Here is a 27,752-nt window from a genome sequence, read left to right as displayed (position 1 = left end):
TGTTCCCATGGTTATTGGAAATGGAACAGTCGGTCTCCAAATGGGGGGGAGGTGGACAAAATGTTGAAGCTGGCAGGCTAATGCGGCAGGAGGGGTCAAACCCTCAATCATTCTGTCAAAACTGATCCTTCAGTGATGAAGCCTGTTGTGAAGTCGAATCAGATGGGGGAGCCACAAACGTCTGTGTGAGAGACGGACCTGTAAGCTTGTCCTTGGCAGACAGTACCGATAGCTTGAAGTGCTTTACAAATGGTGCTGATGTCTCTGGAAGCTTATTTGGTACCAAAGAACTCGATACGGGTAACATAACAAGAGTAAACTCTGATGGTACGGAACATCTGAGCTTGTTCTGACCATCTCCACTAGATGGTATCAAAGCCTTCCCAGAGCCATGTTTAGCCTTAGGGCTGCGGCACTTTCCTATTTCACCAGTACTGGTGGAACTCCTTGCCTCCACAGTACTGAGCCTCAAGGATGATGTTTCTGAGGTTGTCAACCTGGTCAGGAAACTAAGTTTTTTGGGGTTGCATTCCTGGGAGGGAAATTAAAGCTCCTCTTACTGTGTTTAGAGGAGGTCTCTGAGGACTTCCCCCTTCTGGGAGAGTGTTGCACTGAGGTCAAAGAGGTGCTAGAGACCCATGGGGGAAACTGATGTACAGGGGGTGCACCGTCATCCAGGAAGTCAAGTCATAATGACACTTCTTCTGAGCCCTAGATTTGAAGGCTAAATAGAAGTTACACTTTTGTAGTATGTGCGATTCTCCCAGCAGCAAATGCACTTTGTGTGTCTGTCACTGACCAGGATGGTCTCTCTACACAAGAGGCAACATTTAAACTCCAGTGAATCAGGCATGCCCCTCTCAGGAAGGAAATTCCCAGAGAATATTAACTTTTTTTTTAAAACCAGAACAAACTACTAAGGTAACTAAACTAAGAAAGAAACAAGCTCAGCAATAGTTGAGGTACATGCAAAGACGACATGCTAACTTCCATCTCAGGACGAGGCGACTGAGAAGGAATTAAGGGCTGTTCACCCGCGCAACCTGATATAGGTTCAGTGTGGGCATAGGCGTGGGAACTAGGGATGCAGGGGGTGCTGCCGGCCCCGCGTCTGGGGTCCTGGCTGCCGGCCTCAGCTGGGGGGAGGGGTGGGGAAGACAGGGGTAAGTGGGCTGGCTTTCAGCACCCCCACTATTAAAAATGTTCCAGCGCCACTGAGTGTGGGACACGAGGATATCTTACGCAGGCTGAATGGACACTACTAATGAAAATCTCTAATGGAAAACACGTGGGGTGCACATGTACCTGAAGTGGAGTGCCCATAGGGACACTACTTGAAGAAGAAATGTTCCCCCATACACTCCTCGGTTGTTTTTTTTATTATTATGAAACCCTAAACTCCAGCAAAGTATTCTCACTTCCTGACAGTCTCTGGTATGCCTCTTATCCCTCAAAACTGATTGCTATCACACACACACACACACACACATATATATATATACACACACACACACACACACCACTTTGGTGGATTTAATCTAAATTGTAACTAAAAAGGAATATTACTGTAAGGATACATTTTTAAATTTATGCTGGTTACTTTGGAGACAGATTTTATATTTCTCTCTAAAATGGGTAAAAGCTCTCAGAAGGGCTTGAGAATTAATGTTATTAAAGCATTTCAAGATGTGAGTGAAAGGCACTAAGTGAATGGCTTATGAAATGAGATGGTAGGAACGCGATACATTCACATTTTATGAAGATGAATTATTGGGAGACCAACTTTTATAGAAATTACTTAGATAACAGTTCAGAGGAGAGGAACCTAGGAAACTAAGGATGTTAAGCTCAAAACTCCAGTCCTGAAGATGCACTGCAGCAGCCATCTTGCTCTCAGTTTCCTTGATCTGGCAAAGTATCAGAAAACTTTTTGAATCACTCCACACAACAAATGCTTTCCATACTAAAATGTTTTCCCTGTAAGGCCAGCTGGAAACTTGATCCACTAAATTAATTCCTCGGATGGATGTGTTTGTTCTAAATAAGAACAATGGCTGGATAAAGAGGAGCAGATTAAGAAGAAAAGTCAATTCACTTTTCAGTGGATGGAATTATTAAATTGGCAGTTTAAAAATAGAGAATTAAAATCAGACAGAATGATAGTAGTGATGGGAGAACAGACTCATGTTAAAAATATCCAAATTCTTAGAGTTCCTAATGATAAGGAATGCCTGATGCCTTTGGTTTTTTTGGAATAAAATGTTTCTCTATATTTTGGATTTAAATATAAAATTAGCCTGTATTAGTGACTAAGTGTTAAAGAATTCTTACTGTAATGCAAGTTACAGGAAATAGGCTTGAGAGCTCAATCAGCGCAACAATTTAAGATCTTGCCCAGAGGTAGAGAATTGTGTGCGCAGGCAGGGAATGAGTGGCACAGAGATGGCTCAAACAGTTCACGGTAACTGGGTTCAAGAATCTGACCCTTCATTTCCATTTGAAAATGGTGTACCTAATGCACTGGTTACCTGTAACCATTCATATTGTCTATAAAATGCTAGCAGTTATCAATTTTTCAATTGTTTACTATGTGCATAGTCTATTTCAATGTTTTGTTGGCAGTTACATGCCCTTGTCCAGGGACTTGTACAGGAATGTTTACCAGTAGCCACAACAGCAAAGTGAATCTGAAGAGGCAGAAATCAGGACTATGAAGCAAGTGTCTGTTTCCTTCTTTCCTTCTGACTCTATATATCATTGTCTATTCCCACCCCCACCCCTCCCCCACTGCGTGTACATCCCACCTTACTTTCTGCCCTCAAGTTTTTTATCCCATCCAATGATGGAGTCCCCCATGAGATGTCTATATCCATACACCCCCACCTGCTGGGATTCCTACCAGGGTGTTGTCACTGGATCTCGTTCAGGGACTAGCTGTATTTCCCATAAACAGCAGGGGTCTGAAATTTGAACCCCTCTTTCCTCAGCTGCCAGAAAGGAGATGCAGCGTTCTGTGTGTGTTCCCCGCATTCAAAAGCTTGAAGCGGGCTTTGGTGAGGTCTCTGCTACTCTACCACTCGCTGTTCTCATTTCTGAGTTTTCCTCCACCACAAATAGCTCCAGTGACAGCCTTTGCTACTGCTCAGTGCTTTGCTAAGCAGCAAAAGAGCAAGATCAACAATTCCCTGTTTCACTGAAGCACATAAGGTAATGAATAGGAACAACCCCCCCCTCCCCCAAATCCTCACACACTCTGGTCAGTATTTACTCTGCAGCATAGTAAGAGCAGCTGCAGAAGCACTGGGACTCTGCTGTCTTAGGAAGACAGCATTAGATCAATCTTTTCTTCCATAAGGATGAGAACTTTATTTTAAATGAAAGTAAACTCTGCTGAAGAGGATGATATTGGTCCTCCACACTCACAAGAAAGTTTCTTACACTTGCCATGATGAGTGGATTTTTCAAGCCCTGCTTATGGATATTTTAGGCACACTACATAATCGGGCACTAAAATGCTTAGCAGTGTGTATACATGAGTTAAAGAAATATTAAGTGTTGATGTTATATTTGATATAGGAACCGTAACCATCTGTGAATTTAAATTAAAAATTAATTATTCTGCATTAGTGTCTTTCTTCACTGATCTTTTTGGTTTTTAAAAAGCAAATGTGTATAGTTGAACATGCAGTCAGCAGTAGAATTTAAGAGCTCAACCTACCTTGCTTGATTACAGCAGACATCTTTGGCAGTTATCATTTCATCGAATGTGTTTACTTACACCAATCTTACCAGAAAAGATGCATAGGAGCTTAATAAAAAGATGCTTGTACTTCATGACTTACAAGACTTCAATGAAACAAATGTCTCTCCCTACTAGCATTTTTGAAGTGTTTACTCACCTTTGACCAAACAAGAGCGTAGATTTAGTTTCAGACTCATTGTATGATGATGGAGAGCAGCAAATTACAATAGTGGTTCTGCAGTTACCACCCAATGAATCCTGGAGGATTCTGGTCATTTTACTGTCACGATATGGAACATAAGTCTGGAATAAATAAATGTATAGATTAGCATATGTTTGAAGGAATAAGTTAGAGTTGACAGACTTAACTATCTAGTTTGTTGGATAAGGATCTGCACTCAATTCAGCTAAGGCCAATAAATTAGCAAGAAGGATAGTAAAGATAATTTCTCTTCAGGTTCTTAAACAATGCCCAACACAGTGGTAACAAGCACAAACCTTTCAAATAAAAGAGTTATGTCTAAGCTTTTGTACTTTTAGGGTAGAGGAAACTTCCATTAAGATTTCTGCTTTACACAGCAAGAGTGACACTCTAACAGACACTGTTGCACTTGCAATGTAGTGATACAATGGTTGAGATTTTTAAGGCAGTGCATGGGGAGATGTGTGGTTAAATCCCATGCACTGCCTTGAAAATTTCAGCCCATAGTTCCTGGGTACTATTACATCTGTATTGTCTCTCTTTCTGGACTTAAAAAAAATACACTTACGCTGCTTTCAGCCAAAGCAGAAATGACATTTCCAAGAGCTGAGAGAGACTTGTTGATGTTCTTAGCTTCATCCAGCAGAGCACCTTCTGCTCCAGTTTTACTAACCTAAAAAAGATTGAGTAAATAAAAGTAAACATTCTAGAAAACATTATTCAGGTTCAGTGCTTATAAAAAAGCCTGAACAGCTTGCTCTTTTTTAAAACGAAGTGTCACTGTAGCACCTCTAACTTGCAGAGCCAGTTGGGAAAATGGATTCTCTTCCCTCACTCCACACCACCTGAAGAAAAATTCTGATTTTCTATCAAAAAACAAAAGTTTTCAGCTCAAGACTATTCAGTTTTTCCAATGAAAATCAAAAATTTACCAAGGAAAGCAGATACTTTCTGTGAAAAAAATTAATTTAGTTGAAAACCCAATTTTGGTGAAAAGTTTGACCAACTGTACTCACCAGTCATATATATATAAAAGAAAAAAAAAGGGATTGAATGCAAACAATTCATGCATAAGGCTAAGACTGTGTCAGTTATGGACAGGTCACAGGAAATAACCAAAATTCACAGAAACCCGTGACCTGTCCCTGACTTTTATTAAAAATAACTATGACAAAATGAGGAAAGAGAAGGGTCCAGCACCCATTGCTGCTGGGCCTCCAGGATTCCCCCTACCCTCGCTGACTGAGAGTGTGGGATCCCCCTGCTCCTGGCAGCAGCTCAGAGATGCGGTGGTCTGCCCGCGTCAGCAGGTTGCCCCACTGGCTGACAGCTCCAGCCCCGCTACCCCAGGGCCGAAGCGAAAATGTCACAGAGGTCTCTGGAAGTCACCGATTCCGTGACTTCCACGACCTCTGTGACAAAAATCTTAGCTTTTGCATATGAATAAGGCTAAGAAATTCAAAGTTATGGACACTAATTAATCCAAAAGTCAATCAAGTCAGGCAGGAAAGTTACCATCTTAAACAATAGGGAAAGACAATATAGACCAGATTCAAAAACAGCCTCTGTCACAAAAAAAGCTCAGATACAGGTTCCCGACACTGAAAGTTACAAGAGCAGAGAAGATTGCAGTGGAAAATTACTGTAACCTGACTTCCCTCAGAAGGTACCTGAGGGTCATGGATAAAGATGGGAGAGACTGAAGAACAGGAAGCATCACCAGTTTCTGCTAACACCTTTCCCCAGTTCTGCTGCCCAGCCTAGTTTCCTAGTCTAAATGCCCAATCTTGCTCTACAGTTCTATGATCTGCATCTCCCCTCCCTCACATTCTCCCAATCTACACTGAAAGAATTTTGAAGTTACATTTTATTTTATTAATGTAAACAAGCATTAAGTGTAAACTACTAAAACACAAATACATATGCTAGAAGGTGGGTGCACAATTTGTTGGAAAACTGCTCATTGACCATTTTTAGGAACCAGTTAAACAATGAAGGGGATTCGACAACATGGCCACTTTTTTAACCTTTCCTTGTAGATCAAGTTTTCTAAACCTTTTGTCATTTCTGTTGCACTCCTCTGGCCAAATACTCACAACAGGATCAGGCCTGGAAATGCCTTCCCATCATGGCATGACTCCAGAGCGGCAAGGAAAAGCTCTGACAAAGAAACCTTTAAAACCTTGGTTTTTTTATACACTGTAAATAAACAAGTGATGTCACTGCTGGTTACTGGACCTTAACTAAAGCCAGATGAAGCAGTTCAGGGCTGAAACCTGCTCTCTTCAAGGTTTCCTCATCTCACTTTGCCATATTTTCCCCTAGTTACAGGAGCAAGAATTTATTTTCAAAACAAACTAATATAACTAATTATTTCCTGCAACTGGTGGGTATCCAATTAGCCATGTTTTTCTTTATTTTGATTACCTCAACCCAAATCTTAAGTAAGATAACACTGGTATTTCAAGGGCCACTACAAACTTAACATAAAGAATAAGATCATGTGAAAGGGGGATTGTCTTTGGTCAAATGCTTTGCGCCTATCGCTCATGCTACTATCCAAACTCAATTTAAAAACCATAGTTCACTCAGGCCTAATGTCGGCCTCCTGGTGGACTATAGGGGACAAACAGGATCCCATAAATAGGGAGCTCACAGTACTGGCAGAGTGGTGCACAAGGTGACTCCACTTCATTCAGTTAAAATAAGGAAGAAATTTCCACATAACAGCCTTGTCTCAGAATTAAGGTTTCTCAAGTGCATTTCCAGTCAATGTAATCACCATTTAGGACAGTGTTAATACAAGCAACCACAACCTACACAATATCCACACTGACACCACCTTCACAACAAACTCCTTTTCAAGTCCAACATATAACCAATCACAATCCACACCTCCAGTTTGTCATATCACACTTAAACAGGGTCAATGGAACGTCAATCTACTTTTTTCATGTACAAAAAAAATCACGACACCTTTTACCAAATTCAAGCTTATCTATCAATAGGGAGCATATCAAACAAGCCTATACTGGAGTCTGGGTTTCACATATGAGCGCTGGATTTAAAAAGAGTCATGAAGCTGACTGGGGAGTCAGTATTATGATTTGTGTGTTCTTAGGAAGTGATACTTCAGCAACCTAAGCTCTACGTTAAACAAGGTTCCGTATGTTCCTTTAGTTTTCAAATATATACAGAAAAAGTTACCTTTTCACTACCTGCCAAGTCCACAAGGTAAAGTTTTCCACTCAGTTTCTGTTCTGTTTGAGTGTTTTCTTGTTTTACATTAATAAGGAAGATACTATGACTTCGAGAGCTGTGTTCATTCATATCTATAATGAAAATATTTAAGAATTTTCAAAACACTTGCTTATGCAACAAATCTGCCCTGGATAACAATTACTTTAATTTGACCTTAGCTGAACATTTAGTATACTAATATGAACCTCTCACAGTGAACAAATATATCTAGAGATAGACAGCCTTACAGTAGTTTGTGATGAATACAGCGTATTTAAACTAAAGTAGGCAAATGAAGGGTCAACAGATTAAGTCATCTTTTTTCCTATACATTTCTATTAATAAAATGTAAAGTGTATTGACAGTTTATTAATCTGGCCTTTTACTCTGGGCTTAAGTATTTTTGGAGTTTATAAGAAACACTAGAACATTTGTCAAAAAAAATTTCAAAGCTGTTACATACTTACCCAACGTGTCAGAGTTTCCTTTAGAAACTATTTCATTTTTGTTATAAATTAAAGATAATGATTTTTTTCTTTTTTCCTTTATGCTTCATAGCATAGGTAAGATATGTGAAGCACAAGTAAACTTTTAAAGACACACAGTTCATACTGAATTAAAACAGTTCTTCGAGTTCAGTAACAGAAGTCTAAGCTGATTTACTTTGGAGGGGAAGAGGGAGAAGATGAGCCCCCTATTTAATCTTCTCTCTAGCTCTGTGTCAGACAGAAACAACCCTAAATCCCCCACAGCCCTCTAAAGACGTGCGGGTAGCTACAAGAGAAGCTGAGGAAGTGTAAAGAAGGAATAGTCCCTTGTTCCCAGCCACTGTTACTTCCCTGTTCCTCAGCTTTTAAATACTGACCAGTTCTGGTTTCTGTTCCTGGCTGCCACCAAGAAAAAAAAGTAACCGTGTTTGGCTTATCACTCCTCCAAAACACTCTCCTGATCAAAGGGAGGGCCAGAGAAGGCTTGGCCTTGGTATTTGATTGCCTTCGCCAACCTTTTACTGATAAAATAAGAAAAGGCAGCAGGAACAGGAAATTTCCCCCAAAAACAGCAGCTCCCAACATTTTTCTGATGAAGTCCTCTGTAGATGAAAAGCTTGTCCATTCCCTTGGCCAAATGCTGCCATATTTTTTGTTTATATTCTCTTTTCTTCTGCCTCAGTTTTACCTTTTCTGTCTCTGTTCTGTCCCCAATGCAGCATTTTCTGTTTTTCCTCTTTTTGCCATCTCATTTTGTAGCTTCCCCTCCCTATGTCCCACTCAGTAGAAGGCTACATATTGTTTACAGTGAGAGAGTCCACTGACAGCTCCAAAGACACAAGGCACATACTTTTACAACTTAGTGGAGTGCCATAGGACCAAAGAGAGAAACTTGGACCTATGGGATGCTGCCTAAATCTGCAGACAAGTAAACATGGGCATCTCGTGATCAGCTTTGTTATAGGCCTCTGCAGTAGTAGAGACAAAAAGCAGGTGGCTTCATGAGAGACAAATTGCTTTACTTCCAGATACAGGAGTACATTCAAGGGGTGAGGGACATGGATCTGGGATCATGAACGTTCACTACCCCATGCTTGTTCTCTGCCCCTACTCCAAGAGGGGGCATGCAACCTCAAGTTGAGTAACACTGCCCTAGAAACAGGAAGTTAAATGAAGGGGAGACAAACTAACTAGACCAAGATTGTTTTAATTTGTCTTAACCTACTCTTGCCTCCCGCAAGTGACACAAGTCAATATTTCAAAAAAACTAGAACCATTCACTTAAATTCACAGTTTGGGCTTCTCTCGTTTATAAACTCAATGAAAGGAAAAGAATGCCATAAGGGGGAAAAAAACACTTACTTGTAACTGCTACATGTCTGTTAGATTTTCCTTCATCTATAGTATCCATAACTTCATCCGGACTACATACAAAACGTTCAGTGCAGCCCTTTAAAAATTGACAAAACATAAATAAGTGATGTACACGGAGAAAAGATAGGTTAGTTCAATAGCGTAACACTTATACTCACCTTTACATAAGGAACTCTGTTTTTGTCCTCATGAACAGAAAGATTGGTCTTTGAAACTGGAAGAAAAAAAACTCTACAGATAAGATATTTCATTTGTTCAAAAGAATAATATGGGGAATGAGCATATATATCCCGAGGGAAACAGAAACATCATTTCCTATGATATCCCATGCAATTCTTATATTCTAACATATGAACAAGGATTTACACAAAATGGCCATTAGAGAAACCCAAATGCTTTTATGCAGATAACACATTATACAAAGAAAAGGCAGAGCTATACTTAATTTTACAATTATAAGATTATGAAAACCAATGAAAGACTACATTTATAGTTGCCATTTACAATGTATCATTAATATGCCACATAAGTATCCTAATCTGGCGGTAAAGTTTCTTTCCCCTTCTTTGCAGTCTAACAAGCTGCTATCCCCATCCTATATAAAGGGCACAGACTTACCATCTAAAAGGTCCCTTATTTTATCCAAGTATATTTCAAAATATGACACCTAATAAAAAAGATACAGCATTAAAAACACAGTAATTCATAGATTTTAGGCCAAAAGGGACCATTATAATAATGTAGTCTGACCTCCTGCCTAACACAGGAGACTTTCTTCCTTCCAGTGATACCTGCACCTAGCCCAAGAATTTGTGGTTGAACCAAAGCATCTCTATTAGAAAAATATCCAATCTTAATTAAGACTTCAAGTGATGGAGAATTTACCACAACCATTATCTAAGTTACCAAAGGATAACTTCCCTCACTGTTAAAGATTAGCATCTTACTGTCAATGAATTCCCAACCTCTGGGTCCAACTGTCTTTGGATTCATATCTTCCAAATTAAATGGGAGACTTGTATATACACCCCACCCTACCCCCGAAGATTTAACCATCAATTACTTTACTTTAAAATCAGATGCAACTTTTTTTTTGTTTCAAAAGTACTTCTTAAACCAAACAATTTACCTTAATGTGGAACTCCAAATTTTCATCCATGGAGTAAATATAATTAAAAATATCTTGCACTATTCTTGGAATAATCCCCATCCCATCTGGATCATGAAGTGTTCCCTTTTGAGAAAAAAAAAGACAACTAAATGCAATATTCTTTATCAGTTATAATTCCATGAACACAACAGATTTCTACTATTCAAAAATGACAAACTGAACCTGAAGGAGTTGATTTTAGAATAGTAACTAGAAAGAAAATTTTTAACAAGTCTTGCCAATCCATTTAGGACCAAGGTTTGTTAGGGTAAAAAATGAATCCAGTAATCTCTTAAATAATAAATTGAAGATAAAAAGCTGCTATTAATGGAATACTTAATATTTTATCATTTTTTTCCATAGTTATATACCCTTCTCCTTTTGAAATAAAAATCCTCAGTCTCCTCTGTTCATCTGGCATCCCTTCTCCCACAATTTCTTGGTGGGCTTGATCGTAATATAGTATTTTGGGCATCATTATTACCATGAGTCTGGGAATAGCAGTAATTAATTTGTGGAGCCTTATTTGGTCCTCCAGCAGCAAAAAAAGAAATATTATGAGAAAGTCCTTTTTAGATACCTTACCTCCATAGTGTGTGTTTTCCCAGATGATGTTTGTCCATAAGCAAATATTGTACCATTGTATCCCTCAAGTACATCTAACAAGAAAGAATTGATGCATTAGGGTTCTTTTCCAAGCAAGAAGATAATTCAGTGTTTGATGGACAAATAATCTAATAAAGGATTTTGACTCCAAATGAATTTTGACCATTACAAGGTGTCTCCACTATGAACACAAGTCTAATAAAATAGAATTGCATGTTGCTAGAGTAGGAGAAATTACATTAATAGATTAAAATGTAAACTAATGCATTACATAAAAGTGTCTGTATCTTGAGTCTGAAACTCTTAAAAGGTGAGCGGCAAAGGAAAAAATGGGATTGTACCTTTTTGCTTCTTTTTAGTATATAAAGGCAGAGTGAAAGGCTTTTTAAAAAAGTTTAAATTAGAAATTAGTGTCTTGTTTAGGCTGGAAATCTATGAGAACTGAAGAACTAGGAACACAAATACTGTGCTTCCGAGGACAGAGGAAGAAATCCTGCAACATGCTGTTATTGGATAACCAGCCCACCCAGAGAAACTTTCTAACTTCCAGTAGTTAAGAGGCTAGCTTATGCCATAAACTTAAATGTTTGTATCCTTTCTAAAGCTAGTTGTTTTTTTTAAAGTATTGTGACTGTAATATATGTAACATTTCAAATTTATTGTAATTGTAATATTTATAGAACTGATATTCTTGTTATCCATATAAATGTCTAAACTTTTTTGAAGTCTCCTGGGTAACTTGTCTAAATGATTAATTCACTGCCACAAGTTCACAATTTAATTGTGACTTGTGTGAAAAAGGAAATCCTTTTTATCAGTTTTGAATTTGCCATTTGACAGTTTCATTAAATGGCCCCTTGTCTTTTTGTTATGAGAAAGGACAAACAGAAGTTCCTTATCTACCTTCTCAATACTATTAATTACTTGAGAGGAGACTAGTAAGGAGGGACACGATGAAAAGGAGTAGTACCAATCTTTAAAACTCTTCATGACAGTTTACGCATCCCCTTAATCGCTCATCTTCTGAACTCCCTCAAATAATGCAGTATCTTTTTTGGGGAGGCAATAACCAAAAAGAACACTGCAGTCCAGGTTAGCACACACTATTTATACAATTGACATAATACTTCTGTACTATTCATCCTGTCGCTCCTTATGCCTCCTAACTTTATTTGCTTTTTATACAACTGCTGCATATTGAAGTCTTAATTTTGCTGTCCACAGTTATGATTTTCTTAAGTTTTTACAGTTAATTTAGAACCTTGAAAGGTGTATGATTAGTTCAAATTATCTCTTCCAGTGCTCATTATTTTGCATTTGTTATCAATTAATTTCATCTGCCACCATGTTATGCATTTACCTAGTTTGGTAAGGATCCTCTGAAGTTTCTCAGTCTTCTGCAGTCTTGCTCAAGTAATTTGTATCTGCAAGTTTGAGTACCAAACTGCTCATCCCCCTTTAAAATCATTAATGCATTCATAACGAGTGCTACTATAGACCCTTATAGCAATTCACTGCTAAACTTCAGCTATCATGAAAATTTAACATTTATTTCTGTTTTATCTCTTAGCCAGCTTCTGATCCTTACCAGTAAATTGCCTATTACACCAAGACTAATTTTTTTTTTTTTTTTTAATAGTAATTTGTGAAGGTTTGGTTAAAAGCCTTTTGAAAGCCCAAATTTACATCTACTGGGACGCCTTTCCTTTACCCAATATTTTACTGACCTGTTCAAGGGATTCTACTACAGTTGTAAGGCAAGATTTTATTTTGCAGAAGATGAACTGGTTAGACTCTCACATGATGATTTTCTAGGTTTTTTATAATTCTATTTTAAAAGTATTGCCGCAACCAATTTTTAATATATTCAAGGACAGAGATTCTGTACTCTTTAAGATGTATAAGCATTGAGGAAGGAGTTCTATCTGCAGAGGATCTTCACTATAGTTGTGTAATGAGAACTTTAGTCAGCTAAGATGATCTCAAACTCTTACTTAGCTATGTATTATACAAGCTTAGAAAAACATTGCATATGCTTGATTTTTGAAGGTTCATACTAATCAAGGCTTTTTCCTGGAACAGATATTTCCATAGCATCATCTATTCCTATGCCATATTTCAACCCCATTGATTTTGGCTGCAATTTTTTTTTTTTTTTTTTTTAAAAGAGTCTCAAGCATCATTTTAAAATAGAAAAGTTATATTTTTCCATTTTTTTTTTTTTACTTAAGAACAATTTTTCCCCTATAATTGTCCAAGAGAAAATTTTAATGGAAGAGACCTGGCCTGAAAGATTGCAACCTGACAAGATCAACATTTCAAACAGTTATGAACTGAATACATGGGTTCAGAATTGATGTCATTCATCAACTTTAACTGTAGTGATTGCTGCCATTCCTGCTATAATTCACGCTGTTTCTTTTAGATACAGTTTTTGGGGGAAAGATGGGTAGGAAGAGAAGAGCTGGAACTACATCACCATTTTCAACAGTAAAAGCCACTTAATCTACTGATGGCCTCCTTATTGTCAAGTTCAATGTTTTTCCTTACCTTTTACAATTTTTTTAGCACAATCATTGTACACTTGTTCCTGCGATGTACTTGACTGGAATACATGGTCAAACACATACGGCTTGGACTGAAAAGACACAAGAAGAGTAAAAAATCCCAGTCACAGAAAGTAAAACTGAACATTTTTCAAATTTGAACTGTCCATATTAATAGCCTGCTTCTACAGTATCTTTTTGCTCGTTTGTATACTTGAAGCCTTCAATAAGAGGAACTGATTTATACACAAGTTACCTGAGTGAAAGATAATCGATACCTGACCACATATGAATGAAGCCTTGAACTAAACATATTTGCATCCTGAAATCAGCCCAAACAGTTTTTCAAAAGAACTTTCACCAGAAGTATGGCCCAGTCTCACTTCATTACTGTTTAGCAACAAGTCAGTTCATTTTAAGTTTTCACACAAATCTTAAACCAAAATGCTCAGGTTAGTACTGTACACCCAAGAACATTTTTCCCTCTGGGAAAAGAACTACAAGGTTATTACTTCAGGATTCTAATAGTCTCCCCTCTTGAAAGGGAAGAGTAGTAGCGTTCTAGAGGAAGTATGCCAAGAAACTTCAGTGCTTAATCGGCAGAAGCCAAACCTGAGGTAGCTGAAGTCTACACTGGAAAAGCAGACTGCAGCCTATATTTTATTCTCTGGATGGAAGGACATATTCAAGCTGCTGCAGTACTGAATTCTACTTCCAAGTGTTTCAGTTAGTGCAGACTTAGTTTTGGACTTAGCAGGCTCTTGGAGGTGTCCATTACTACTATTTTGGATATTCTTGTGACTACATGCTGATCTGACTAAAGAGACAATGTAGTATTATGTCACTGAGGTAGAGTATGTCACTATCCCCTTTTTCCGGAGTATGCTGCTACCACTCCCATCATCTGAGTACGCTGAGACACTCATAACCACTCCCACTGGGATGGTAGATACATTATGATGAAAGAAATTTTGTATTTTGGGGCAGGATTTCCCAAAGCACTTAAGTGATTTAGGACACAAGATCCACGGATCTTCATCAAATCATTCAGGTGCTTTTGGAAATCCCACCCATGATTTATGCTAGTTTCTTTTAATACAGTCTAAGAAGTTTATCCAAGCCAAATTAAAACTGGGATGGACACTGCTACATTATTAGCAAGAGAGATGCCTTCTTTAACAATTACTATCAGTCTTGAGGTGTGAGGCTGAAGTTTCAATAAGCACATATATAAAATTAGCCATTGAATAAAGGATACAGCTATAGACAGCCATTTCCTCAACCTTCCTGTAGAGACTTTGAAAAAAAAAAAAAAAGGAATATTAACAGGCACATCTGCTATTGTGTGTGCTGCAGGCCAACTCCATTATAACTCATAGGTAACATTTGTCTAATACACCTTTACCCCGATATAATGCTGTCCTCGGGAGCCAAAAAAATCTTACTGCGTTATATCGAACTTGCTTTGATCCGCCGGAGTGCGCAGCCCCGCCCCCCTGGAGCGCTGCTTTACCGCGTTATATCTGAATTCATGTTATATCGGGTCGCGTTATATCGGGGTAGAGGTGTAAATACAAGTCTGCATGCACTACTTCATATGAAGTGAACATCCCTATTGCTGGATCACGTTGCCCCCATTATCACCTTTTGTTCCATATCTATGCTATTCAGATTGAGACCAATAACATCCTAAACAAAATTTATGGTGTACTGTTGATGTGGCTGGCATTCCTTCAGGTTCAGATGCAATTTGAAACTTCCTCTAAATTACTTTTCCACTTAAAAAAAAAATTGATATTCATGAATACACTATTCCAAGTCAGTACATTTTTGAGGAAGTCTTAAGTGACTATCAACTGATTTTGGAGACTTTCTATGGAGGGATTAAGTCAGGCAGGTCATTGATCTTGCAGTAATCCAGATCTAACTTTAACAGTTAAAAGACTGTTATAATGCCTGCATCTGTAATTTTCACTCCATGCATCTGAAGAAGTGAGGTTTTTTTACACACAAAAGCTTATGCCCAAATAAATCTGTTAGTCTTTAAGGTGCCACTTGACTCCTTGTTGTTTTTTGTGGATACAGACTAACATGGCTACCTCCTGATAGTTAAAAGACTGTTTAACTCATCAAGTTTTTTTTCTTCATGTAGAATTTCAATGTACCTGATCCCTGATGTTTCCGGTACAATGTATGGTTAATTTTTAGCTTTTCATTTCCTCACATGGGAAAATGAAAATAGAGCTATGAAACAAAGCTGTAGCTGATAGCTCAGTGGTTTGAGCATTTGAGCATTGAGCATTGAACTAAACCCAGGGTTGTGAGTTCAATCCTTGAGGGGGCCATTTAGGGATCTGGGGCAAAAATCTGTCTGGGGATTGGCCCTGCTTTGAGCAGGGGGTTGGACTAGATGATCTCCTGAGGTCCCTTCCAACCCTGATATTCTATGATTCTATAAGAAACTTCCAAAATTCTTTGTTATAAGTAGTGGATAGATAGGTTAGTGATGTTGTCCAAAACAATCAGACTGCTACATTTTATTTTGATTTAATGCCAAGTCATACAGGAATTTCTTAAACATTGCATTCAGTGTGCCTGTAACATATTTTAGTTTCAATCAAAACAATTTATTCAATCAAATTAAACTTCATGTTAGTCTGTAACTTTTTTGAGCTCTTTAGAGAGACAAGATGGGTGAGGTAATATCTTCTACTGCACCAACTTCTGTTGGTGAGAGAGACAAGCTTCTTTGAAAAATCAGTTTTAACATTCTTCCCCACATTCTAAGGTACAACATTTATTCCCATTAACAAACAGTATGGAGGGAGGTTGTATTTACTAGTTCTACTTAAAATAATTTAGCTATATCATGCCTTTATAATTCCCCTTTAAGCTGCCATTGAGATACTACTATGAAAGGGAAAGAGGTAAAAGGAAAAAAAAAACTAATTTTCTTCCCACTCCTATTGATTTATAGGATTACTCACTATACATACTATGCCTTGTTGAATTTTATGGATTAGTTAGAGGAAGTAATCTATATTTAAGGACTTCTCTCTCAAACAGTGAATCCCTTATTTGAATTGATCTTAAATATATAAGTTTATACATCACAAGCTTCAGGAATCCTTGACAGACTGACTAACTCCAAAACACAGATCCCTGTAACAAATTTACTAAGTCTACCAGAATCCCCACTAGATTCCCCATTCTCATTACTGACCAGGAAGAAGGTGGTCTTGGTGGCATGCCCTGAAAGTTGAGTGATTATAGACCAAACTAGGGAAGCAAATTCCAAAGGTTCAGTGCCCTAACAGAATAGTCTACCTGCAGTCCACTCCCTCCCACCACACTTTATACCAATGAGGCTCTAGCTCATCTCCACTGATCCGTATTTGTCAAACAACAACTGTTAATTTAAAAAAAATATTTCAATGCCAAAATAAGCAGAGGTGATAAAGAACAGCTTTGCCTACTACTGTGACTAATTTTAAAAGAACTACATATACACTGATCACAAAAAACAGTCTGAAAGATTGTTGTGTAATTCGAAACAGGTTTCATTTATTTGGCATTTGCAATATCAAATCTACCTGGTTTTCCAGTGGCCTACTTTCTCACAGCAGAACAACCAAGTTTCTAAAAAAATATCTTCAGAAAAAAACCTATCAATACGTCTTTATACATTATGAAGAAGCACAATCCTATTTTTCAGTGCCCAGATCGCACCATTATTGTGGCACATATTTCCCTCACTTCGCCACAAACACCTTGTCTGCATCAAGAAGCTATGACTGAAAGCTTTCTGAGGAAGGGTACAGAATCAGGCCTTTTTCTGTACTGAAGTTTTTGGGTACTACCATAAGTGACAAAAAAACAAGTTGGACCATCACATACGCTATACGTTAGGTGTAATAAGCCTTGTGTTTTGGGATACAGATACCCTTTTGACTAGGAATCAGATTCTCAATAGCTCAGTAAAATATTTCAGTTAACATTGCAAATTAAGCCTATAGATTGCCTATTCATGTGTGTGCCAAGTCCCTATTTTCCAGTCTCCCCAGAGCCCACAGACCCTGAGTTAAACATCCAGATTCACCTCTTTCTCAGAGTTTGGCTATACTGGTAAACAAACATTACCCCATAAGACATCAGCCTAAGCTTCCTCCTTGGCTGCTTCTATGGTTTCATTCTATGAACCTTCTCTAAATGAACCTAAATCAGTCTGTCTCAAAGCAACATTCCAAGCCCTTGTTGAAGCTAACTTGCAGCCACCTGCCAGCATGACCCAGCAGTAGTTACTCAAATCTTAATGGAGGGTTTACACAGACTTTGACACAGTATCTTTTTATCATCATAATTAATGGCCAGTTTAGCTTTACTGGGCAACAGTTTTCAGTATTAGCCTATATACAAATATATTCAAAACAACTGAAATGTACAAAACTTTGCTCTTCACAGATGTCCGCTGGCAAGTCATCATCTCCTAGCGTCTTCTTCATAGAAGATAATTCCATTACTCTTAATGAGACAGAATAACCTTTAACTTCAGGTTATCCTCAGAAGTACAGAAAATAAATTGTATAACAGTATTATTTATTTCTATTGCATTCATACTCTAGTTTTAAAGTTTACTGTAAGATTTTCAGAGTCCATCCATAGCAATGTGTGGCTTGGATCATCTTGTTTTCTGATCCTTAATACCTGGAATAGTCTTTTCATTATTGACACTATAAGATGAGCAGCCAGTAACGTTCCATTTCTCTATCACAATGTACACAGCGCTTTTAACTCTAAGGCATATTCTTTTTGCTAATGTAATGCATCATTTTATAAACCCATCCTGTCTGACACTGTAGCTGGCTTATTCTTGGCATGAAGAACACAAGACAGTTTATAAAAGACTGAGGTATTAAAAAACAGCTTTTCTCCCAATGCAAAACAGTATGATACAGTATTGCTATCCCAAACTGAGTGATTTTAGCAAAACTTTTTTTCCATTAATTTGAGAGCACATTTATTTTTCATTCCCAATCCTCTTTCCCAGTTTGAAAGATAATGTATTTTTGCTCTATCAGTAACAGAGTTCAAAGTAGCAAAAAAGACAGGCAAGCAGAGTCCCAGTATAGTATTCTGCTTCTAGTAAGAAAAATGATGCTTTTCAATTCTTTTGAGGTGCATGAGGAGAATAAGATGCATATAGAACTGATTTTCTGTAACTGTAGAGGGTGCAGGGTATGTCATTGGACCTTAGTTTTCCTGTCTTCCATTCTTATTTTTCTATGTTAAGATTGAAATTTGAGTGGTTCCTTACTTGCTTATATAATACATCAAATATAAGGCTCTGTATACTCTGCAACAAGTAGGGATAAAGTTCTGCAGCATTTCCTTTGCCAGAGGATAAATGGGAAAATACTATCAGTGAAACAGCCCTGTTATTTAATTTGATGGTCTCAATTTTATGACGGCCCCATATTCAGTTTCAACATGAGAAGTTTTTGTAATGAAAATGCATAATTGCAGCAGGGAAGATGTTACGGAAAGCTGGAGGTTCTAGCAGATGGGTGGGGAACAGCTGGAATTTTGGCATTCAAGGAGACCTGGGAGGTAGGTTGGGATTATCGCTTTAGTTGGATGTTTGTTCTAAAGGGATCAACGGTGAAATAGTTAACAATGCTGACATTTAAAGTGTCTTTAGGTTTTAGAAATGAACACCACACTTGAGACCAACAGAGATTATTACTAAGATGATAGCACAGCAGCAGTACAGTATACTTCCTTCAATATTGAAACAAGTCTTCTAGCCATACAGGTCTGCACTATTACAGTGTTTGTCAAATCCATATTCTTTAAGAAACTGTTGTACTTCTCCTAAGTGATCAAGGCTCAGTAAAATATTAAACTAAACACCACCACTCAAAAAATCCAAATACTTCAGTTATAGGTCAGAGTACAGCTTCTAACATATGCAGTCATTTTCCATATAAGGTCAGATTATAATATTAAGGTGGAGTACTTTTACAAGTATGGAAGTGTTTTTTTCCTTCTAAAATACAAAATAGCATACCATCGTTCTACTTCTGCTGTTTTGTGTAAGTGTCCCACTCCTTGCATGCCCTACCCTCTTTCAATGTTCCATATGAATTACATTTTCTTTCTGAATATTGCTTTTCTGCTGCCAAGACGATGAAGTCAGTAGAAGAAAGATCTTCACTAGTCTGGTTCTGCAAGAAAGTGACAGAGCCAAACCTTTCTTTAACTTAATATACAAAACCAGTTTTAAAGAAACTGAAAGCCAGATATATTTAGATATTCAGGACAGGCACCAGGCCTTGCATGTTACGGATACTACCCTGTTAATTAGAAAATACACTGAGGCAGTCAGATGTCTTCTAAAAAAACAGAAAAAGATGGGAGTGCTCTCTACATTACTGAATATAGGCATTTGAAGGAAAAATGGGACACTGCTTATTTGTATGTCAATACCCAGACTGCTCTTGCAGATATCAATTCAGACTTTAGCAGTTGTGAACAGTCTAAAAGTTCTGGGTGTGACAGTAGTTTGTTTGTTTTTGTTTTTTTTTGGGGGGGGGCGCGAGAGGGAACAATCACAAGACAAGAAAGAGCACATATACAGGTACTAAAAGTGGCATACAAACATTTCATTCAGAGTGATAATGCTCTCTGCTTGCAAACAGTTTCAAGTGTAAAAAAAATAAAGGTCAAAACCACATACATATGAACATGCTGGTTTCTCTCTTCATGTGACCTTTTCAGTAAGCACTCCCCATAACTTACATTTAACACTGAAGAAATACAAGTTTGTGGGTAACTCCAATATGGACTTATAAAAACATGTTCACAGCAGTTGTGTTAGGTTTCAGCTTGCCTTGCATACATTCTTAAACAAAAAGGCATTATAATGAATTCTGCATTAAAGAACCCATTTTTCTCTGCATTCATGCTGTAAATATTTTAATAGAGTCACTAGCTGGAAAAGGCTTTACTATTTTAAAAGCATGATAACTTAAAAATATCAATTGAAAATTATGCTGTTGCAATCATCAAGGAAATATCATCACTAAAACATTAGTCACATTTAGACAAGATTAAGTTGCCTCGAGTTAGGTGTCATGATGCTTATCATAGCCTGGTCCACACTTGAAAGCTTTACCAACACCACACCTCTGTCGGCACAGCCCAAACCCCATGATTTGGCCTTGCCTACAACACACACCATCATCATTGTGCTTGTAACTTGTTAAAAATAAAATTTAAGCACAATTCAATTTCCTAGCGAAGAGAGGAGGAGCTATGCTAGGACTAAATTGCATAACAACATTTAGGGGGCACAGCTACTTCCACAGCCCAGTTTCCAGACAGTCCCAGTGCTCCTCACAAAATGCCATGTTTAAACCTGAAGATATTCTACCTACAATAATTACAACACTTAAGATTACTATGAGGTTCTTACCCACGAAAGCTTATGCTCCCAATACTTCTGTTAGTCTTAAAGGTGCCACAGGACCCTCTGTTGCTTTTTATAAACTATAGGATTACAGAATTATTATTTTTTTTTTTAGTTACCTTGTGTATTTGACCAGGGAATATATTGTCAGTTTCACTATTTCCCTCTACAGTCAGTTCATCCCTCAAATGAAAAAAAAAAACCCTCTGTAATTATTTAAAGGAGATCAGCAAAATCCTTATTTTTTTTTTAAAGAAATTTGTGTTCTGAATCTTTAAAAATTAGAGGGTGTTTTAACAAACTAGATTTTTTTTAAACTGAGTCAATTTAAAAAGAGGTTAGGTTGACAACTTTTTCTAGCACCAAAGCAAAAATATCTTGAGCAAATCCCCAGTGTTAACAGTACTTGAAGGAATAGGATAATACCCACCCAACCTCCAAAGAACTGGAGTCACAATGAAAACATATGCCCTTTATACTGCTATAACAAAAATGTTACATGCATACAAGTCCACATACTGTCTTAATGATGTGCATTTGTTTTTTTAACACATGAATTCATCAGGAAGAACAGCTAGAAAAGATTCCCCTTAAAATTAACTATTTCTAAAATGAAAAGACTTTCTTGGAATTAGAATTCAAAGCCCAAGAGATATGGCCTCGTGCGAGAACTATTAATGAGCTGCATCTTTCTTATAGCTATTGTTCTTCAAAACAAACTAAGAGAATTTTTTCACTTCAAGGTCCCAGAAACAAAGGCAAGGTTTTCATCTCGAGGCCAAAAGACCAAAACATCAAGACACTTGATCACGGCCTTGGATAGACCAAGAGACTACCTACACTTGACCAGAGACATCTCAACCACAGATTGCTGTGAAATACATAACATCTACAATTACAATAAATCGTTTCTTTAAAAGACAGAGATGGAAAAGACTCACTTGTCCAGGATAACAAGCATGCCTCTAGATGTATGGATGCCCAGGAAAAAGAAAACTATTGCTGCTTTCCCCAGAAAGTAAGGGGAAGTCAAGGTACGCATGTGTATGGTTAGAGTAGGACAAACCCAGAGAAGAGCACTGGGAGCATCTCTGCTCCCACTCTGTCTCCTAACTTATTTCCAGTCTTGCCCTTCTCCCTGCGAAAAGGGATAACTCTCCCAAATGTTACTGGGTAGGTAAGAGGCAAGCTTCTCCCTATTTCAGCATGGGCCTGCAGAGGCAGCATTGTAAGTACCACAGGCCAATCAAGAGGGTGTAGCCTCTCCTTGAGTGAGGAGGCTGTGAAGAGAATCCTAGCTCAACTTACTGGAAAGAAGAGCTTGGCAGGCAGCTACCACTATATATAGTGGTGAAGAGAAGCCCGATAAGATATGCATGAAAAGGAGAGGGAAACTGATATAGTCTTCATGGAAATAACTGAGGAATGGCTTTAGGAAGGCTATTTCAGACAAGATATTTTAAACAGGCTAGCTGGTTAAATGTTCAGGCTACTAGAGATCAGTGAAGCTTTGCAAACTCTGACTAACTCATCCTTGGAGATAAACTGAATGGTCATGAAAGGTGCAAGTTTGACAGTCCTGGAGAATTAGGTCTTCAATTTTATTTAGTAATCAGAGGATGTGATTTTGAGTTTGAAAATTTTGCCATATATCAGGAGTAAAAATGCTTTATGTTACTGGAATGATGGGAATTCCAGCATATTCACTGTAAAGAGCATTTGTTTACAATCCCAATGGTTGGAATATCATGAGACAGGACTTAAAAGACTGTCAGTGGTACCTCAACCTATCAGCGCTTTCCTGGGCACTGGTCCAAGGCTGAAAATAGCAAGTCCTGGACCTAAGACTTCTGGATGTTTTACATTCGGCTTTCACTACTGCAGAGGAATATGGTTAATAAAAAATTCATTACAATGCATGTTATATCCCTACTAATTCTGTCAATTTCAAGCTCCATGTGGTCTCTAAGGAGAATGACTAGTTCCCCTCACACTGACTTAGTGAGTCTAGCTTTTGCATTAGTGGTAAAAAGTTGTAAAGAGAAAAACATTCAATCATTTTTTTTAATTTGTAAAAACTGACCATCTTGGAGTTCTTGTGGACGATCCTACACAGTCTACACCACAATGGTAATGTTTCTCAATGTCCACTCCAAATTACCTCACTTTTATCGTTTGAAACCTAAACCACAGATCCTCCTAATGAACTCCAAACCCCTACCCCATTAGCAATGATTGCACTTTGGCCCAAAAGGTAGTGGCTAGAAGGTTAGAGAGTGGGGACGGAACAGAATTTATCACCTAGAAAGTCTGATACGTCTCAGGAATGGAATTAACAACCTTTGATTTCAGATGGGACACACTCCTATGAATGGATACTCAGGACCAAGCATGAAAGTGAGCATATTTACTTCAGACAGTGACACCAGTTTTGTCATATTCTGTATCTGCTAACAGTCTAGATAAATGATGGTCAAGGCTTCTGTGTAACTGTGAGAATTAATGCAGTCTGCTGCACCAAATTTCTGAAATGAGATCTTGAATGGGCCAATACCAGCTCATTTCACAAGAATTTTGTTGGCTTTTCAGTGGCCTACTTATTGCTGACCTGATCTGCATTTATACCAGAAACAGCAAAAGGTTCCATATTCCATTAGCAATCCATTTGTTTTCTAAAACTGAATATAAGTAGAATAAGAGAAGAAATACTTTAAAGCCTTGTACTATAAATATGAAGCTTTCTAACAGAAGCTTTATTTACTATTACGCATTTGTTCCACTTCCAAGTTAAGCTGCTATGAATAAATATGTTTAATTCGGGTTGCTTCAAGAAGAAAATAGTGTACAGAACCTAAAATCTAAACAAGTATTAGCAAGGTAAATTTTAAAGTTATATTCCACATTTCCTCTCTAAATTTGCAATTGTGCCACTGTGTGGCAAATTCTTCATCTGAATGTGCAGATTAAGAATGAGTACAAGTGAGAGATGAACATTAGAGAGGAAAAAAATCTTTGTACAACCCATTTACCAACAAATACCAATGACACCAGAGAAGACAGTTACTGTAAATTATAGTCTAGCTCTCCATTCAATAACTCACTCTACAGTAGCTGCATTGCAAACTGGCACTGCTGGAATTATCTTTTCCAGGACACCAACAAGATCTCTTCACAGCAGGCCTCTATTCTGCAGAATGTGATTTTTGTTAAATTGCAAACAAATGTGTGATGAACCACAAAGACATAAGCGGTCTCAATTTATTTTGCTGGACAAAGTATTAGCCACTAGCCCACTGGTCGATGTACTGATCACAAAAACCACTCAGCAGATTTTCTTTTGCCAAAACTATTCAGTGGACAAATTACTCTGGTAACTTCTTTCTTAGACATTACTAATGCAGACATTACATTAGTTGCCAACTCATTAGGTTACACAAAAGAAGGCTAGTTCTTTTGCCAATTTTCTCTCTCTTCCCATACACCTATTTCCAGGATGTCGGTTCTTTATTTAAAAATTTCACTACTGTATTCAAAAAACCACTATCAATATCCTGAAAACAGAAGAATGGAAAGCCCAATATCTGGGGCGCTCTATTCTCCAGAGTCACCCTGCTTATTTTGTAACTTAGTTCAGTGCAATCTTCCTCAGACTGATTAGTAAACAAAGATATGAATTGGTAAGTTACTAGTGATCAGTAACGAACAGTCCAAATCCATTAATGGCACACACTACTGTATACACCATTTTCCTCCACACATAAGAGCTGTTTCTCTATGTCTCTGATGCGGCGTGGGGGAGGGCACCCATTGCAGCACTGACTGAGCTGCGATAAAGCACAACTTTCATATCCACAATGTATGAAACGTGCACGATGGTCCCATCTCAATTTCAAAACTGCCACTTAAAGTCATGCCCAAAGTTTCGAGGGCTGCTGCTGCTGCAAGAGGCCTGCTAGGCAGGGAGTTTTTGATTAGGTGGCCGCTTTATATAGTACATGCACTCCGCCCGGCCAAGTCAACCCCTGCGTCTGCCCTGCTCCCTCCTCTGCCCTATCATGTCCCCGCGAAGCCCGGCTGCTCCCCTTGCCTGGCCCCCTCCGCTCCTCTCCGACTTGTCGCTCCCCTTCGTACCGCGCCCATCCCCGTGGTATCCGGCCCTCTCCCCAGCCCGCACTCCCGGCCGGCGCTCACCGCGATGATGACGGTGTCCTCTCCCTGGAACTTGGCGACGTACTTGTCGCCGCGGGTCACCTCGGAGTCGTTGAGGGGCCTGAAGCGACACATCACTTTGATGTTACATTCCGCCGGGTCCGCCATTTTAGGCCAAAGCCGCCGCCTTCGGGGCGCTCAGCCCGGCCGCCGCTGCCTCCGCGCCGCTCACTCCGGGGTCCTGCGAGCGGCCGCCGCCTGCAAAGCAGCGCCTCACTGAGCGGAGGGGAGAGGGGAAGGGCTCCTCCCTGGCCGCCGCTGCCGCCTCCTGCTCTCACTTCCTCCCCAATATGGCAGCCATGGCGGCGCCTGCAGCCGGCGAGTCCGGGCCCTCCCCTCCTCGAGCGGAGGCGGCGCCGACAGCAGGGCAGGGAAGGGTGACGTCACCCTCCGCAGAGCACACCCACCCCCTTCACCTCAGACTCACCGCGCAGGCGCGCGTCGAGGACAGCTCCGCGGCTGCCACCGAAGAGCTTCTTTGCGCAGGCGCACACTAGGCTGGACGGGAGGAGGGGGAAACATGGCCACCCGCAGACTCAAGAATCTCCTGCGCAGGCGCACAAATGGGGTTTGGGCCATGCCGTAGCGCAGGTGCAGTCATTGGGTCAAGGGGGCACATTAGAGATGGGGCGTGTGAACAGCATGGTGGGAAGGCGCGGTAGCAGAGGACGCCCAGCTTTCAGGCAGGGGGCGAGCGACAGGGATGCTGCCCAGGGGTCATTTACAAGGGTCTGTGTCTGTCAGTGCCATCCCCACTGTAGCTGGTCAGCCCCTGGGTTTCCCCCCCAGCAGTCACCCTGTTTTCAAAATACACAAACCAGGGCAGTTTTCTGACATCGTGTTTTAGCATCACAAAATCGTCATTCACCATGGTATGATATATCACAGATCCACCCAGCTGTACCAGGGGCATCTGTATGAAACTGCTCGCGAAGGCCTGGGCAATGGTGTCATGTGCATAATCCGTGTGGTTTCCTATCTGTTTGAAATCATGTCCACGTGAAATCGTAATAGGAAGCCATATGTGGCTTCTGGACAAATCCCTATGGCTCTGGCAACCACAGATGAGAGGCGGGGAGGGAGCACCATGCCACTACATATCTTCACCAACTGCCCTGGAGTGGCCAGAACAGGAATTTTACACAGACTAGACCAGGTCATCACTTTTCAGACTCATTGCAATGTTGTCACCTGACAAGTAATGACAGGCTTTGCCGTGAACAATGGCTGGCACAAAACACACTACACATTGAAAGAAAATGGGTGTACAAAGCATTTCATATAGGTATTTGGGGTACCATATGTAAGGTAACATAAGAACGACCATACTGGGTCAGACCAAAGGTCCATCTAGCCCAGTATCCTGTCTTCCGACAATGGCCAATGCCACGTGCCCCAGAGGGACTGAACAGAACAGGTAATCATCAAGTGATCCATTCTCTGTCGGCCATTCCCAGCTTCTGGCAAAAAGAAGCTAGCAACACCAACCCTGCCTGACTAATAGCCATTGATAGACCTATCCTCCATGAATTTATCTAGTTCTTTTTTGAACCCTGTTATAGTCTTGGCCTTCACATCTTCTGGCAAGGAGTTCCACAGGTTGACTGTGCATTGTGTGAAAAAAATACTTTTGTTTGTTTTAAACCTGCTGCCTATTAATTTCATTTGGTGACCCCTCGTTCTTGTGGTATGAGAGGGAATAAATAACACTTCCTTGTTTACTTTCTCCAAACCAGTAATGGTTTTATAGACCTTTATCATATCCCCCCTTAGTCGTGTCTTTTCCAAGCTGAAAAGTCCCAGTCCCTTTAAACTCTAATCAATACAAACCTATTGGTTTTGTCCAGTTTAGGTCAAGTTTACCTACAGGGCCGCCCTTAGGCATACGCAGCATACCTGGCTGCGTAGGGTACCCAAAAATTTGGGGCACTCCTGGATCTTAGTGTCCACCCTTCCGCCTCTTCCTAACCCTGTTCTAATCTGACCCTTCCTGCAGGCTCCCACCACAGCTGGCTGTTGCAGCCCGGTGAGTCTTCCTCTGGAGGGGATCTAGTACTTAAAAGTGAAAACGCCTTCCAGCCTGCCAGACCGATTAGCACAACATTGAAACTGTTAAAGAGCCATTCAAGTGGCAATGAAGGCATTTAACACGCATTTGCCAACCCCCAAGTATATACTGTCAGTTTCTGAATTTACTGACAAAAACAGTTGTGCATGAGCTGAGGGGTGAAAACATTATTTACTCCGAACATGTTAGTCTACAGAACCTTAGTTTAAAATTTGATTTAAAAATATTTCGTTAGTGTGTTGCTGAAGATTATAATATCACATCTCTAAAAAATCCTTGCATAGATTTTAGATGCATAATCTGAGTATTCATCTTTAGCCTTAAATGCTTGGATCTTCAGACATATAGTTTTTTAAATAAATCCTTCAAAAGACCACTCTTATCTAAAATACACATGCGAGCCCGGGCTGCCGTCGGGCATTGGGGCACCAGTTTAATAATACTGTATAGGGCCCCATAAATCTTAAGGACGGCCCTGCTTACCTAACATCTTTCATTTTGTTTTGTCAAAGCAGTGGCAGGGATGTTGGAGAGAACTATTGAATAGCCAAGCTCATCATTGTTGTTCTGCCTCTGTGCTCCTGAGCTGGAAGAGAAGACAGCACAAGGCCACCCTCCCCCCCACATCCCCGCCCTCCACCTCCCCACATCAACTGACT

At 39.4% G+C, this 27,752-nt stretch overlaps 1 protein-coding gene across 1 annotated transcript in view; it reads right to left on the bottom strand.

The window, feature by feature from the left end:
- KIF5B (kinesin family member 5B) overlaps positions 1-25,348 on the bottom strand; it is a 64,304-nt gene extending 38,956 nt beyond the window's left edge. Inside the window, exons 1-10 of the mRNA XM_024214443.3 lie at positions 25,008-25,348; positions 13,353-13,440; positions 10,782-10,855; positions 10,176-10,280; positions 9,665-9,713; positions 9,205-9,260; positions 9,035-9,122; positions 7,152-7,276; positions 4,513-4,617; positions 3,900-4,045 (exon numbers count right to left, since the gene is read on the bottom strand). Of these exons, the coding sequence (XP_024070211.2) occupies positions 3,900-4,045; positions 4,513-4,617; positions 7,152-7,276; positions 9,035-9,122; positions 9,205-9,260; positions 9,665-9,713; positions 10,176-10,280; positions 10,782-10,855; positions 13,353-13,440; positions 25,008-25,133 (962 nt within the window). The 5' untranslated portion in view covers positions 25,134-25,348. The remainder of the gene's footprint in view (positions 1-3,899; positions 4,046-4,512; positions 4,618-7,151; positions 7,277-9,034; positions 9,123-9,204; positions 9,261-9,664; positions 9,714-10,175; positions 10,281-10,781; positions 10,856-13,352; positions 13,441-25,007) is intronic.
- Positions 25,349-27,752: the final 2,404 nt, after the last annotated feature.

Source organism: Terrapene carolina, unplaced genomic scaffold, assembly GCF_002925995.2.
Source record: "Terrapene carolina triunguis isolate 2854851 unplaced genomic scaffold, T_m_triunguis-2.0 Scaffold111, whole genome shotgun sequence".
Taxonomy (NCBI): domain Eukaryota; kingdom Metazoa; phylum Chordata; order Testudines; family Emydidae; genus Terrapene; species Terrapene triunguis.
Note: the sequence above shows the minus strand (reverse complement) of the source record. Positions and strands in the feature narration are given on the sequence as shown.